Source organism: Hylobates moloch, unplaced genomic scaffold (genome assembly GCF_009828535.3).
Source record: "Hylobates moloch isolate HMO894 unplaced genomic scaffold, HMol_V3 SCAFFOLD_10, whole genome shotgun sequence".
NCBI lineage: Eukaryota > Metazoa > Chordata > Mammalia > Primates > Hylobatidae > Hylobates > Hylobates moloch.
The window spans coordinates 82,330,131-82,346,621 of NW_026652285.1; the positions used below are offsets into that span (position 1 = coordinate 82,330,131).

At 48.2% G+C, this 16,491-nt stretch overlaps 1 protein-coding gene and 1 non-coding gene across 2 annotated transcripts; one reads left to right on the forward strand and one right to left on the reverse strand.

Moving 5' to 3' along the window:
- Window positions 1-5,496: 5,496 nt before the first annotated feature.
- TRNAR-UCG (transfer RNA arginine (anticodon UCG)) lies at window positions 5,497-5,569 on the forward strand. The gene has a single exon. It is a non-coding gene; the product is annotated as a tRNA-Arg (tRNA).
- Window positions 5,570-7,873: 2,304 nt separating this feature from the next.
- Window positions 7,874-14,450, reverse strand: CUNH9orf152 (chromosome unknown C9orf152 homolog). Its single transcript, XM_032164837.2, has 2 exons — window positions 14,258-14,450; window positions 7,874-8,400 (listed from the first exon to the last, which is right to left on the reverse strand). Exons 1-2 carry the CDS (start codon window positions 14,448-14,450, stop codon window positions 7,874-7,876), a joined length of 720 nt encoding a protein of 239 aa, XP_032020728.1.
- Window positions 14,451-16,491: the final 2,041 nt, after the last annotated feature.

The window sequence follows — 16,491 nt, forward strand, 5'->3', positions numbered from 1 at the left end:
GAAATTTAATGTAATTGTCACAAACACAAGGCCAAGAAAAAATATTACAAGTTCAGTTCCTTGAACTTTCTGTTTCTAGGAAGTGTATTGTTCATTAGCTGTGGGAGAAACACAGTCACAGCTGGCGAAAGCTTTCAGAATTTATGTGCAGACAGAAAATGCTGGAAGTCACGACTGAGTCTTTCTCAATAAGGAAGTGGTCTGAAGGAATATTTGTGAAGAATGTGGAGGGTCAAGCAGCGCCTGAGAGGCTGGGGAAAGGTGAGGTTTTGTGAAGAAGAATTTAGGAAAAGTCTTAGGATTCTCTCCGGCCTCCAGTTAGAAGCAGCAATTTCACCACTGGCAGTTTCGGTTAAAAAATATTTGGAGGGTGGATTTCCCAGCTATGATGTTATAAAAAATAAGTGAAGGGAAGGAGTCAGGAGGAGATAGTTTAACGTTGTTAAGAGTTTAGGCTCTGAAAAAAAAAAAAAAAAAAAAGGCCAGGTGCAGTGGTTCACACCTATAATCCCAGCACTTTGGGAAGCTGAGGCGGGCGGATCACCTGAGGGCAGTTTGAGACCAGCTGGCCAATATGGTGAAACCCCATCTCTACTAAAAATACAAAAATTAGCCGGGCGTGGTAGCTCGTGCCTGTAATCTCAGCTACTCAGGAGGCTGAGGCAGGAGAATTGCTTGAACCTGGGAGGCGGAAGTTGCAGTGAGCCAAAATCTCGCAACCGCACTCCAGCCTGGGCCACAGACCAGAGCAAGACTCCATTTCAATAATCATAATAATAGTAAAAAAGAGTTTAGACTCTGGTATATGGCTTGTGGCTGCCTGAGTTTGCTGTTTCCTTGTCCAATTTGCTAGCTGTGCCACCTTAAGTGATATCACCTTGTTAGACTTTTTACCTTCAATATGGGGCACTCTACTCACAAGCTGGGGTGCAGGGATTTTTAAACAAATAAGATGAACAGAAGAAACATCCTCTCGGGAAGAACCTGAGGCTGGAGGTGCCACTGGAGAAGATTTATAATTTTTCCGGACTAAAAGAATTGCAGATGCTTCTCTGAAAACCCAAGAAAAGCAAGTAAAAATTAATGTTTTTCAAATATGAAAGATCAAAACAGGGACCAGACATAAAGAATTGCTCTGAGACAGGTCTGAATCAATTTATGAGTTAATTTTTCCAAGGTTAAGGATATGCCCAGAAGGAAAAATACGGAATCACAGACACAGTCTGTGTGGTCTGTGCCTTTCTCCAAAGATGACTTCCAGGACTTCACTATTTAAAGGGGAAATGCGGCTGGAGGGGAAAAAGGGAGGGTCTGGAAGTCCACAAGTTGTAAGGGAAAAGGAGAAGGTAGGGGAATAGTCAATTATGGATTTGTTTCGCAATCAGTAAATCAGTGTTTACATAAGATAAGGTAAAAGTAGAGTAGCTGCCTGTGGAGATATTTAACCTTTTATCTGTGCTATCTGTTTAGGAACAAAAGGAAAGGCAGTTTCATTGTATGACTCAGCTTTTAGCGGTTTTTCTTTTTTGAGACAAGTCTGGCTCTGTCGCCCAGGCTGGAGTGCAGTGGCGCAATCTCGGCTCACTGAAAGCTCCGCCTCCCGGGTTCACGCCATTCTCCTGGCTCAGCCTCCCGAGTAGCTGGGACTCCAGGCGCCCGCCACCACGCCTGGCTAATTTTTTGTATTTTTAGTAGAGACGGGGTTTCACCGTGTTAGCCAGGATGGTGTTGATCTCCTGACCTCGTGATCCACCCACCTCGCCTCCCAAAGTGCTGGGATTACAGGCGTGAGCCACCGCGCCCGGCCGAGGTCCTGAGTTTTCATTTCCTTTCACAGTATTAAGTAGTGGCCATGACCCAACCCCTCTCTGAAGCAGTTTCTCCCACCACCATGGGGACATGTCCTGGATGGGTGTGACATTCCGAGGGAGTTTGACTCTAGCTCCCCAAAGAGGGAAGGAGCTGGACTTCTTAGTTCCCTTCTCTCTTCTCAACCCCACCTACCTCCCCCTTGGCCGCTGTGGGGAATCTCCCTCCACACACACATGCACAACACAGGTACTAACGAAGTCCTAGTATGTGAGTGAGCAGGGACCTTGGAATAAGTCCTTTCCTAACGTAGGGTCTTAAGTTGGTATCCCCCTAGGAGCCTGAGTGCCTAGAGGCAGGGCGAGGAGACAGCCACAGGCAAGTTGCAATATTTTCTCTACATATTCTGCCTGGAATCAAGATGCTCAGGAAATGGCCGGGGGCGGTGGCTCACGCCTGTAATCCTGGTACTTTGGGAGGCCAAGGTGGGCGGATCACGAGGCCAGGAATTCAAGACCAGCCTGGCCAACATGGTGAAACCCTGCCTCTACTAATAATACAAAAATTAGCCAGGCATGGTGGCACATGCCTAGAGTCCCAGCTACTCAGGAGGCTGAGGCAGGAGAATCACTTAAACCCGGGAGGTGGAGGTTGCAGTGAGCCAAGATCGTGCCACTGAGGGGAAAAAAAAAAAAAAAAGACCCAGGAAAGAAGTTCTGGACTTAGAAAGTGGCTGGAGTTTTGTATTGTATTTTTTTTTGTATTTTTAGGTGGGATGGAGTTATGACCATGTTGGCCAGGCTGCTCAAACTCCTGACCTCAGGTGATCCACCCAGCTTGGCCTCCCAGAGTGCTGGGATTACAGGCGTGAGCCACCGCACCAGGCCAGGGTTCTGGTTTCTATGACCCACCTTAGGGAAGAGGCATTCTAGTTTCTATGGCTAGCCCTGGGGGAGAATGGCACTGAGACAGGAGGGCAGGAGAAGGTCAGAGAAAAGATTTTGCTTCTGAGGCCTCCTCTTGGGGACACTGTTTTCTGAGCCACAATAGAGACATTCAGTGTTTGTATGGAGCTCATTCCCTCTTCTCCTCTCCATGGAATTAAACACCTGACTAAGGCCGGATGCTATGGCTTATGCCTGTAATCCCAGCTCTTTAAGAGGCTGAGACAGGTGGATCACTTGAGCTAAGGAGTTCGAGACCAGCCTGGGCAACATATTAAGATCCTGTCTCTACAAAAAAAATACAAACATGGCCGGGCGTGGTGGCTCACGCCTGTAATCTCAACACTTTGGGAGGCCTAGGCAGACAGATCACAAGGTCAGGAGATCAACACCATCCTGGCTAACATGGTGAAACCGCGTCTCTACTAAAAATACAAAAAATTAGCCAGGCGTGGTGGCGGGCGCCTATAGTCCCAGCTACTTCAGAGGCTGAGGCAGGAGAATGGCATGAACCCAGGAGGCGGAGCTTGCAGTGAGCCGAGATCGCACCCCTGCATTCCAGCCTGGGCGACAGAGCAAGACTCTGTCTCAAAAAAAAAAAAAAAGAGACCATTAGCTGGCTGTGGTGGCATGCACGGATAGTTCCAGCTACTCAGGAGGCTGAGGTGGGAGGATCGCTTGAGCTTGGGAGGTTGAGGCTGCAGTGAGTTGTGATTGCACCACTGCACTCCATCCTGGGTAACAGAGTGAAATCCTGTCTCAAAAAAAAAAAAAAAAGAAAGAAAGAAAGAAAGAAAGAAAACACCACATATACACGTACCCCACTTGACTAGTTCTTCTCAAAGCCAAACGGGAAAGAGGGAGGGCAAAGAAACTTTCTTTTTTTTGTTTGAGACGGAGTCTCATTCTGTCGCCCAGGCTGGAGTGCAGTGAGGATCGTGACCCACCACAACCTCAGCCTCCCTGGTTCAAGTGATTCTCCTCGCCTCAGCCTCCTGAGTAGCTGGGATTACAGGCACGAGCCACCAAGCCCGGCTAATTTTTGTGTTTTCGGTAGAGATGGGGTTTCACCATGTTGGTCAGGCTGGTCTTGAATTCCTGACCTCGTGATCTGCCTACCTTGGCCTCCCAAAGTGCCAGGATTACAGGCGTGAGCCACCGCACCCAGCAGAACCTTTCTTTTAAAAATGGTAGTGTTGGCCAGGAGAGGTGACTCAAGCCTGTAATCCCAGCACTTTGGGAGGCCAAGGCAGGTGGATCACCTGAGGTCAGGAGTTCGAGACCAGCCTGACCAACATGGCGAAACCCTGTCTCTACTGAAAATACAAAAATTAGCTGGGCATGGTGGCATGCACCTGTAATCCCAGTCACTCGGGTGGCTGAGGCAGGAGAATCACTTGAACCCAGGAGTCGGAGGTTGCAATGAGCTGCGATAGTGCCATTGCACTCCAGCCTGGGGAACAAGAGCAAAACTCCACCTCATAAATAAATAAATAAATAAATAAATAAATAAATAAATAAATAAATAAATAAAGTAGTGTCTGCAAGAAGGAGGACTGACACATTATCCTCCCACTAGATGATTGCTCAGGAGAAAGGGGAGACTTCAGTGGAAACAAGACAGTATAGAATGGCCAGAAAGAGAAGGTGCAGGGATGATCATCTCACATAGGTGCAGAAAATGCCTCCTGCCTATGTGTCTACAGGCCGAGCTGGGCTAGCAGAGGTAGATGAACTTGGGGCAGAGGGTAAAAAGAGTGGGCTCCTGATGCAATGGGGTGGAGGCAGCTTGACCAGGCATAGCCATCTTCCCAAGAGACCCCCAAACACGCTAGCTGGCTGCTTGGGATGAGTCCCTCCTCGGCAGGAGCCCACTGGGGCCACCACCTGTCTATACCAAGCCTATAGATGACAAGCCAGGCCAGCGTAAATGGCCAAGGGGAGAGACCAAAACTACACCATAGCCAGTCACATAAAGGGCTATCTGTGCTTCCTCTCCATCCTTCCTATCCCATTGTCAAAAATCTGTGTAAACAGAGACAGAAGGGTGTGGGAATGAGCCTCTCCCTCCAGCCTTAAAGGCATCAATCAAGGCTGTGCTGGGAGGAGGTGGAGCCTGGTAGACTCTGACTTGACTATGAGATGAACTTTAACATTTGAACAGTTCCAAGCTTTAACAACTGAAATGAATGGCTTTAATGTAAGGGAGCGACTGAAAAGTTAAGGAATCCGACTGAGATAGTGTGAGGGTAGCCTGTCCCCTAGTGGGGAAGAAGCTGTTAGATCCAGCTGAATTGGTTCTTGGAAAAGACCTTTTCTGTTCCTAGCTTGGGGAAAACGTCACTCCTCTGCGTACCTCACCACCCCAGGGAAGATTATCACCTTCAGTTAAGCTGGGAAATCTGTGGCTCTGAGATTTGGCTCTGAAATCTCTGGCTTTAATTCACCCAACAAAGGTCACACCTCTACCAATGGCAGTGCCCAAACTAGAGCCTGATCCGTCTTCCTCTGCCAGGGGAGACTGAAGCATGGTGTGTGCCAGGCAGCCACATGGGGAGTCCACACTGGGAAGTGGAAGCCTGGGGAACCCTAGGTAAAAGTGGCCTGCCTGATGCAGGATTTACAATGTGAGCTGGTTTTTTTCTACCTTAGGAAGAGAAGAGGAAAACCTTCTTCTGCTAATGTTATCGGTGGAGGCCATCCAGGCTCTTGGCATTTTGAACAAAGACTTAGGTAGCCAGGTGGCCGCGTGGCCTAATGGATAAGGCGTCTGACTTCGGATCAGAAGACTGCAGGTTCGAGTCCTGCCGTGGTCGTGGTTGGGCTATTTCTTATCTTTTGCTGGGCGCGGTGGCTCACACCTGTAATCCCAGCATTTTGGGAGGCCGAGGAAAGCAAATCACCTGCGGTCGGGATTTTGAGGCCAGCCTGGCCAACTGGAGAAACCCCATCTCTACTAAAAATACAAAATCAGCCGGGCATGGTGGCGCATGCCTGTAATCCCAGCTACTCGGGAGGCTGAGGCAGGAGAATCGCTGGAACCTGGGAGGCAGAGTTTGCAGTGAGCTGAGATCACTCCATTGCACTCCAGCCTAGGCAACAAGAGCAAAACTCTGTCTCAAAAAAAAAAAAAAAAAAAAAAAAAAAGGGCTGGGTGCGGTGGCTCACACCTGTAATCCCAGCACTTTGGGAGGCTGAGGCGGGCAACATGGTGAAACCCTGTCTCTACAAAAAAACCCACAAAAATTAGCCAGGCATGATGGCACATGCCTGTAACCCCAGCTACCAGGGAGGCTGAGGTGGGAGAATCACTTAAACCCGGGTGGTGGAGGTTGCAGTGAGCCGAGATTGTGCCACTGCGCTCCAGCCTGAGAGACAGAACGAGATTCCATCTCAAAAAAAAAAAAAAAGATGTAATTATTGACTGGGCGTGGTGGCTCACACCTGTAATCCCAGCACTTTGGGAGGCCAAGGCAGGCAGATCACCTGAGTTCAGGAGTCTGAGACCAGCCTGGCCAACATGATGAAACCCCGTTTCTACTAAAAATACAAAAAATTAACTGGGATAATGGTGCACGCCTGTAATCCCAGCTACTTGGGAGGCTGAGGCAAGAGAATGGCTTGAACCTGGGAGGCAGAGGTTGCAGTGAGCCGAGACTGCACCACTGCACTCCAGCCTGGGCAACAGAGCAAGACTCCGTCTCCAAAAACAGGAAACAAAAGCAAACCTATAGAAAGATACATTACTTGTGGGACACTTCTTTAAAAACAAAAGCAAAGGACAAATTTTTTTTGAGAAAATTTCCTTTTTTATTAGAATATTTTAAAAACAACTGAATTGTATTAATTATTCACAAAAGGAATGACAATCCCCAAATTTGAGTGGATTTCTGGGTGGTTCAAGGAGGCTTCTACATGTTTTTCACAGGTAATGACACTACTAGTTAACAGCTCTGGATGTAGGTGGGCAAGACTGGATGGCCATGCGGAGAAAAGAAAGGTGGGGGTGAAACTTTACAGAGAAAGCACCTGAGATGAGGGAAAGGCACCTCAGGTGTGTTTAAATAGCATTACAAAAGCTAAACATTAACCAGGAAATACAAGCTTTTTTCCCTATCACCCAAGTGACACCTGCTTCGCTTTGTCTTAGGTTTAAAAATATGTATTTGATCCCAGAAAGGATCTGAGTGATCCAAGTTGGACTAAACAGGAGGCAGTCTATAGGGAATGCGTATTTTTCAAGCAGGAGCATTTCTTTGCCTCTTTTGTTCAGGATCCCATCATTATATATTGTCAATGATTGGCAGTTTTTAATAAGAACTTAATTTGCAGAGAGAGAAAAGATAGGCAGAAAGGCAGGAAAGAAGGCAAGAAGGAAGAGAGGAAAGAAGGAAGGGAGGGAGGGAGAGACAGAAAGAAGGAGATAACTCTGTGACGATGCTGGAATGTACATGTCTCAGTGAGCAGTGACAGATGATCAGCCCTTTCTAAAGACCCCTTAAAGACACAAAATGGTAGGTAGCATTGATCTGACCTTCATACCCAGGGTGACCATACTTTGGGAAGCCCAAATTGAAATGATGTGATCACTGCCAATGAGTGTTGTGATTTCTAAGTGAGAGGGCCCCCAAGACACAGCCACTAGAAAAAGCATCTGAATTCTCAGAGCTTGTCTTTTCCAGAATATGCGAGAAATCATCAGAAGACACTGAAAACAAGAATGCCCATGCCCATTGACCCCTGGGCATTGCTAAGGCATTCTGTTGGCTAGAGTTCCTGGTTTATGTTCCAAAATTCTCCAGTTCCAGGGATGGAGCAGATGTCTTACTGATCCTCCCCAAGGAATGGATATCCAGGACCTCATAGTAATGTCAGAATGGGGCTGCACTGACCAGACAGTCCCTTCATCCTAAACTGTGGGCAATTTGGCCTGGGAAGTCTCTTCTTATTGGAAGGGTAAAACCATGTTACCACTGTGAAGTTCATCTCCCACAATTCCTATAATTAGGTTAGTCCAGTTCTTGCTCATGGCTAGAGACCTCGTGTGGCTCTGCCTCCTTGGTTCTTCTATAAGGCCATAGGTGGCCTCAAGGTCAAGACATCTGGCAGAATAGAAAGCTTCAGGCTGAGCCATATAAGCCCAGGTTCCGGGCAGCTTGGGAGATCCTGGGAGTTTTCCTCCGGGGAAATGGATAGTAAGCTGGTTTGCCAGACCTGTGTGGGTTCTTTATGGAAAGAGGACATTGAGTGCTGAATTTTAAGCCAGATTCCACTGCCTTTGTTTGGGTATTGCCCACCTGGCATGGAAGCTGGGCAGCCTCTGGGATTCCAGTTCCTTGCTGAGTCATCTGATTGGTTTCAAACAAGTGTGCGCCTCCTTCAGGCGGGAGCCTTTGGTCAGATCCCACAAGCTTGCCCCTATGATGTACTTGATGACTGGTGTCCTGGGGGAAGGTTTGGACCAAACGATGCATCTCTAGGTGCGTGTGCCATGGAGACTCGGGGGCCTGAAGACAGCCCTGGGCAGCCTCCTCCAGCCTCCCCTCCACCTCGGAATCTGCCTCTTCTAGGGACAGTGAGCTCCTTCTCTCCTTGTTAATCCAAACAGCATTGACCATCGATTCTGCAGGAGCAGGTGTGTTTCCTCCTGAAAAGAGAAAGCACCAAGCAGGGTCATCACCGGAAGGGACAGGGGCAGCTCTCACTTAGGGGGTCTCATTGCTTTTAAGCTGAAGGAAGGCCATTCCCAGAAGGTTCCTGGTACATTGCATGTGTGTACATGCGTACACACACAAGATCTCACTTGCATGCTCACACACATGCCCTTTCACACCTCACCCATATACTCACACACACACAATTATTCATTCATTCAACACATATTTATTGAGCACTTAATATGCGCCAGGCATTATTTATTCTAGGTCCTGGGAATACAGCAATGAACACTGAGACAAAACCCACACCTTCCTGGGTGTGTCCTAGTTGAGTAGAGACAAAATTGCATATTTATACTAAAATTTCAGATGGCAATCAATGCAATGGAAAATCTCAAGCATAATAGAAAGTCAAACACTGAAATGGAGGAGTAAACTCTGGGAGGAGATAGGGAACTAGCATTTGGGGCTAAAAGAAAGGCAAGGAAGAAGAGCACACACAGACTCACACACATGTGGGTTCACATATGCTCACCAGTGGAAAAGATTATTCTTAACTTACCGGGTTTTGTGTTCTGGGATTCTTTTTTTTGTTTTTTTTTTGAGACAGAGTCTCACTCCATTGTCCAGGCTGGAGTGCAGTGGTGCAATCTTGGCTCACTGCAACCTCCACCTCCTGGGTTCAAGCGATTCTCCTGCCTCAGCCTCCTGAGTAGCTGGGATTACAGGCACCTGCCACCAAGCCCGAACTAATTTTTGTATTTTTAATAGAGACATGATTTTCACCATGTGGGCCAGGCTGGTCTTGAACTCCTGACCTCAATTGATCCACCCGCCTCAGCCTCCCAAAGTGTTGGGATTACAGGCATGAGCCACTGGGCCTGGCTGTGTCCTGGGATTCTGATGGTGGGTTTACAACCCAAGGCAGAAGAGGGAGGAGTTGCGTTTTGAAGCAGTTCCTTTTAGAGAACCAATCAGTATCCTTCTCTTAGTCCACAGGCACTGCTCTGGGAGGACATCTGCAGCATTTACTGCTCCTCAGAATTGGCTTTAGGGTGGCAGAGGCAGACCAATGTCTCTTTTCTTTCTGGGGGACATTTTTTAAACCACCTAGTGGAATATGATAGTTCATTGTTAACTCTTGGTGGCGGTGAGAGGGGTTGGAATGACTGAAAGGCATTTTCCTTATAGAAAGCAGGTGTGTGACCAGCCTGGTGCTCCTCAGAGGTGTCACTTAGGTTCACTTGTCTGTTCCAGCACCTGTTATCACAGGAGGCCCTGGAGGTGACAATGTGCAGAGCAAGAGGGGGAGATGATGTTGGAAGAATAAAGTCAGAAGGAAGCCCCTGAGCTCCGATTTCAGGAATCCAAAAGAAACAGAAGACCAGCTGCAGCCATCTCAGCCAAGAACTACTCTTCTGTCAACACTAACTCTAGTGTGAGGCTCTCAAGATTTGTTCCAGCTTTGTAACTGCTTAATTCCTTAGTATCATTTTCCAGCATGAAATGAAGGAAACATTTTTTTTTTTTTTTTTGAGATGGAGTCTCGCTCTGTTGCCCAGGCTGGAGTGCAGTGGTGCGATCTTGGCTCACTGCAACCTCTGCCCTCTGCCTCCTGGGTTCAAGAGATTCTCCTGCCTCAGCCTCCCAAGTAGCTGGGTCTACAGGCCCCCGCCACCACGCCCGGCTAATTTTTCTTTTTTTTTTTGTATTTTTAGTTGAGACGAGGTTTCACCGTGTTAGCCAGGATGGTCTCAATCTCCTGACCTCGTGATCCGCCCTCCTCGGCCTCCCAAAGTGCTCGGATTACAGGTGTGAGCCAATGCACCGGGCCGAAGGAAACTTTTATAAATATCCAACATGTTGTGTACTTATTTGAGAACAAGGAAGGAGGGAGACCCAATGGGAGAACCTAGAAACTGGTATCCTCTCCCAGCACAAGTTTAGAAAGAAAGGACTGAAGATAGTCAGGCCTGTTCAACTGTCAGTCCCAGCCTGTGGTTCAGAGGAAAGGAAAAAGAGTTAGGTTGGGAGGTACACAGGGATCCCACCCCAGAGCAGCCTCTGCTGAGAATCACCATGAGCCTTCTGTAGCAGTACCCTCCACATCTTGGGATGGTGCCTGCTCTTCACTGTATAAGCGAAAGAGAATTAGGGTAATTGCCTGAAGAGTACAGGGAAATTTCATATCTGTTTTTTGTCTGTTTTGTTTTGGTTTTGGTAAGTCAGGGACTGGAGATGAAGGAAATGTACTCGTTATCTATAATACTTTCTTTATTCTCCACCCTTGATTGACTTTGCCAGAAGATACAAGTTGGAGAAGGGGTATTTTGAGCCCCTCCTTGATTTCTCTCTTCAGTGGGGATGAAGGAAGCGGATGGAGAGAAGAGGGAAGAGAGTGGTAGAGAGACTCAGGGAGGAAAGAAGAATCGAAATTCACCCTAACTGCCTGAGACCTTTGGTGGAGCCTCTCTCATCAAGCCAGAGTCAGGCAGACATGAGGTCTGGTCCTGAGTTCACCACTGACTCACTAGGAGACCCTAGGCCTCCATTTCCTCATCTATAAATGGAGATCTTAAAAAGGGTGCTACCTTACAAGGTTGCCAGGAATGTTCAATGAAATGTAATATAAAACATCCAGCCCAGATATAAGTCCCGACCCTAATCCCTTTTTCTACATAAGGTGAGTCACACAGTGTGTGACTGTGACAAAAGCATATTCCTTTTGGACACCAATCACTGGGGGTAATTGGTGCTCCACAGACTTCTGAAAGTAGCTCAAGTTCCCCTGGGAACTTACATTGCATCAGGGAAGGCACGCTGCTACTTGTAACTGCATTTCCAGAACCTGGATCCATCGCATAATGCTAAGACAGGGCGAAGAAAGCTAATTGCGGAGCCCTTCCTTTCATTGATCAGCTCCTAGAATTTTTGAGCTTCTAAATGCAACCCAATGTCTTGAGACATTGACTTCTAGCTTTAGTAGGAGCCCAATCTCAATGCTCACTCTGTCTTCCTGGGTCTCTCTGCTGCACTGGGCACTGAGGATCATGGTCCTCTAAAATCCATCTACCAGCTTGCCTTCATGACATTAATTGCTCTTGATCTTCTTCTACCACTTAAAATACGTTTAATTGTGGTAAAATACATAGAACATAAAATGTTCCATCTTAACCACTTTTAAGTGTACAGTTTAGTAGTGTTCAGTACATTCACATTATTGTGGATCCAATCTCCAGAACTCTTCAGCTTCTGGCAACCACCATTCTGCTTTCCTTCTGTCTCTTTAAATGTGACTACTCTACATACCTCATGCAAATGGGATTATACAGTATTTGTCTTTTTGGGACTGACTGACTTCACTCAGCATAATGTCCTCAAGTTTTATCCATGTTGTAGCATATGGCAGAATTTCTTTCCTTTTTATGGCTGAATGATATCCTTCTCCTCCAATTTTGACTGCTCTCTCCATCTTCCCTGGCTTCATTTCCTCCTCTTGTTCCTTAAATATTTGAATATTCCAGAACTCTAATTTTCATCCCAGTTTCTTATCAATGTACACGTGGATTTGCCACAATTTTATCCATGCCCATGGCTTCAGCTACCATCTATAGAGGAATGACCCCAAATCTAGGCTCTAGCCCAAATGAGATCCAGGCTGGATGGAAGGTCTACAGGCAACTATCTCCAATGCGGTATATTGAAAAACAAGTTCATCTCTCTCTACTAAAAACCTTTTTCTCCTGTATTCTCAAGGAAAAATACCACCATCTATCCTGTTGCTAAAGTATAGGGGACAATTAATTGCTCTTTTGCCTCCTTAGTGTCATTTTCACCTTATTTTTGTCACCTTACCCTGATTTCTCCCTGGAGAATTACCTACTCCTTCACATTCAGTGCTAGTGTTTCAAGTGGCCTTCCTACTTAGATGCATGTGACATACGTGATCTTGTCCTCAGCCAATCAGTGCATAAAGCCTTGATGAACTTTATACATATTAGTTCATTTGATTCCTACAATAACCCTATGATTTGGGTACTACAGTTATTCCCAATTGACAGGTGAGGGAACTGAGCCCCAGAAAACTTATGTAACTTGTTTAAAGCTGCATATTAAGTAAATGGCAGAGCTGGGACTCAAACTCAGGCTGTGCTCCAAGACCCAGTACATGACCACTCCATTACACAGTGTGCTGCCTCTCACAGTTAGATAAAGAATGTGGAACTCGGCCAAGTATGGTGTGGCTCACTCCCAGCACTTTTGAAGGTCGAGGCGGTTGGATTACCTGAGGTCAGGAGTTCAAGACCAGCCTGGCCAACATGGTGAAACCCCATCTGTACTAAAAAAAATACAAAAATTAACCGAGTGTGGTGGCAGGCGCCTGTAATCCAGCTACTCAGGAGGCTGAGGCAGGGAGAATTGCTTGAACCCGGGAGGCAGAGGTTTCAGTGAGCCAAGATTGCACCCCACTGCACTCCAGCCTGGGCGACAGAGCGAGAATCTGTCTCAAAAAAAAAAAAAAAAAAAGTGGAACCGCAAACTGCTGAAAGTGCCCTGAATGACCCTGACCTAGCTGGGAGGTCGGAAGTCTTCTCGGAGAAAGCTGCACCTGGGCACTCCTTGCATGAACCATAATTTAGCACCTAGTAATGATGGGAAAGGGGGCACTGAGTTACCAAGAGCAGGAGAAAGGACGAGCACAGGGGATAGTGAATTCTCTGGGGGCATGTTGAATTTGAGATGTCTTTGGATCATCCCCACTAAGCAATTAGATTTGTGAGTCTGAATTGCAGGTGTATTAAGCGTGGGGTTTCCATTTGATAGGGATTTAAATTAATAAATGTTTGTCGAATAACTGAATGAATAAATACCCTCAAGGGTGGGATAGAGCTTTTGGAACCTTTCAGTTTATGCCCTGCAGAGATGGTGACTGTTTGGCTGTGCCAGTTCACTCCTGTCAGGAACGAGGATTCCATTGGTTGGCAACAGCCCAGGTAATGGGAGATGGACTCCTTCAGCTCAGAGGTGCCACTTTTGTTGCCAAAAGGCAGCACACTTCCTGCCCTAGACAGAGAGGTCCCTCTGGCCCCTGATTCCTCCCCAGTCTGGCCTGGCAAAGGGCAGCCCAAAGAGTCTACTGAATTCTACAAATAACCACAGAATCCCACAGATCTCAGCTTTGACCTTTCAGGGCATCTTCCCTTCTCCCTCAACCTGTTCCTCTGTTAGAGGAGGAAGGGCTGGGATTTGACAAGCCCTTGCTTTCTGAGCCCTGTGCCTCTAACTCCCTCCTGGAATGAAATCTGAATTCCCAGAGGGAAGAGGTTTCTCCCCATGAGTGGGGTAGGGGGTTTCTGTGTCCTCCCTGCCTGATGTTTGAGGCTGGATGAGCCTGGGATGCCTCATGGATCTCTGAGTCCTAGGTGTCCTCTGGCCCAGACAGTTCCCAGGCTGTTGGGAACACCATGTCTTTTACCTCCAGAGTGAATTTCTCTGGTTTGTAGGAGGTGCCTTAGTTAGACCCAGCCAGGAAGCAGAGCTCCTATCACCATACCTGGGCTAGCAGGGGGGCCAAGCCTGGCTCACCAGGCTGACCAGTCTAACAAGATTAGAACATCAGAGCAGAGGCCAGGAACAGCGTTGGCAGCCAGGTGCTTGGCTGAGGCCCCCGGCTCCCTTAGCAGGTGGGACAGCTGAGCAGAGCTGCCCTGAGCCCGCCTCCCCTGCTCTTCCCCACTGGGAGGGAGGGCTGGCAAAGCCCTGGCTCTGCCTCCCTGCAGCTCTGCCACTCAGGCCTCCCATGGTAAGTCTCTCCTTCCCCAGCACCTGTCCATCGTCCATCCCTACCTTTCGGAAGGACCAGGAGCTGGGCCTGGGTCCTCTGCTGCCTCTTCAAGCCTTCATACTGGGCTCGCAGGAACTGGATGCTGAGTGGGGGCCCTTTCCCAGGGGCCTGAGTCCTGGAGCCCTCAGCCATGAAGTGAGACCCAAGCTGCCAGAAGTGGGGCAGGGCTGGGCACGGGCAGGGCAACCCCTCCATCCGGATCCGGGAGAAAAGCAAACAGAGCTGGGTGGGGCAGGACCTGGGGAGGGGGGAGAGAGGGAGGGGGCAGTGAGGGAGAAGGAGAAGTGATGGGCAAAAGGAGGGTGGAAAGAGGAGTGGGACTGAGGAAGGAGATAGAAAAATAAGGGGGAAGGAGATAGATGAAGGAGGAAGAGGAGGCAGGGAGAGGGAGAAATGGGGGAGAGGGAGAAATGAGGGAGAGGAGAAAGGTGGGAGACGGGCAGTAAGAGGAGAAGGAAATATTAGAGGAAAGAAGGGGCAGCGAAGGGGGAAAGACCGGAGGAAGGAGGTGATAGTGACAAGGGGGGATTAATGGGGTGAGAGAAGAAAGAGAGGGAGGAAGATGGAGACAGGCAGGAGGAGGCAGGGAAAGGAGTGATGGGGAGTGGGAGACTGAGAAGTAAGGGGACGACAGGGGGAGCAAAGAGAAAGGCAAGCCCAGCTGCTCAGAGCCCTTCAGGGAGGTCAAGAAGTTGTCTTATTCCAGGTCCTTCCATTGCTTGATCCTAAAGTTTAGAATCCAATCCCCAGTGCCACGGTAAAGTCTCCCATTTCCTGGCAGAGCTGGGACTGGGGCTGGGGAATGCTAAGCACCCACTCCACTCACACATTTTGGACTGGAACGTGGCCACTTTTCAGCAAACCTGCTGGTTGGGTTTGCAGTAGTTCAAAGAACACCCTCGGGAGCTTCACAAGGCCGGGCCTCTGGATGTGTGCCCTGCGGCCACGCCCTAAAGAAACCCAGTAGCAAAGATCTCCCCCAGATCTCCACTCAGACCCCAACACACACCCCAGGTGAAAATCCAGCCCCAAAGTCAGCTGTGGGACAGAGCCCAGGGGAATCTTGGCCTCTGGCCAGCCCCACCCCTTGGACATTTCGTGTAGCCTCTGCCGTCTCAGCATTTTCCAACCAAGCGGTAAGTTAGGCATCCCCTCACCCTCTGCTTGCCAGCCCCAACATTTCCGCATCGCTTTTGAATCCCAGACCCTCTCCCTCTTACACCAGCTTTGACCTAGCCTTGTTGCATTTGGTCAGCTAAGTCCCTTTCTATCTTCTCCTATCACAGTGCTTACTGATTACCCAATTACCTAATATGTCTACAGAGGCAATGGAAACAGAGTAGAGCCTGAACGTACAAGACAGTTTGGACATTAACCAGACAAGATCTAGTCATTTGATGTGGGGGGGGCAGTGGCAGATGGAGAGCAAATCTTCACGTGTTAGTTTTGCCAGGGCTGCCATAACGAAATCCCACCAACTGGATGTCTTAAACAACAAACATGATTGTCTCAGAGTTCTGGAGGTTAGAAGTCCAAGGTCAAGGTATGAGCAGAGTTGGTTTCTTCTTGGAGCTGTGTGAAAGTATCTGTTCCATGCCTCTCACCTTGCTTCTGATGGTTTGCTAGCAATGTCTGGTATTCCTTGGCTTGTAAAAACATTGCCTAATCTCTGCCTTTATCTTGACATGATGTTCTTCCTATGTGGGTGTCTCTGTGCCCAAATTTCCCCTTTTTATAAGTACAGCAATCACATTGGATTAGAGCTCAATCTGTCTCAAAAAAATACCGAGAGAGATAGCCAAAGCTTCCTCATACCTTTTTATCGGTAGGTCATTCTATCATGAAGGCAAGAGCAACCCATTCATGCTGGACCAGCTGCACCTGCCATGAAATCATGGCAGTAGACATCATGGCAGTAGGCCGGCCACAATGGCTCACAACTATAATCCCAGCACTTTGGGAGGCTGAGGTGGGTGTATTGATTGTGCCCTGGAGTTGAGGACCAGCCTGGGCAACATGGTGAAACCCTGTATCTACAAAAATTAGCCAGGCATGGTGGCACATGCCTGTAGTCCGAGCTACTTGGGTGGCTGAGGTGCGATGATCGCTTGAACCCAAAAGCTCGAGGCTGCAATGAGCCATGATTGCACCACTGTGCTTCAGCCCGGGTAACAGAGTGAACTCCTGTCTTAAGAAAAGAGAAGAGAAGAGAGGAGAGGAGAGGAGAGGAGAAAGA

Bases quoted from the DNA above. Each gene is read 5' to 3' on its own strand.
- CUNH9orf152 (XM_032164837.2), bottom strand. From the start codon at position 14,450: ATGGAGGGGTTGCCCTGCCCGTGCCCAGCCCTGCCCCACTTCTGGCAG. The intron at 8,401-14,257 runs GTAGGGATGGAC...TTCTCTTTTCAG, and splicing joins GCTCCTGGTCCTTCCGAAAG to GAGGAAACACACCTGCTCCT.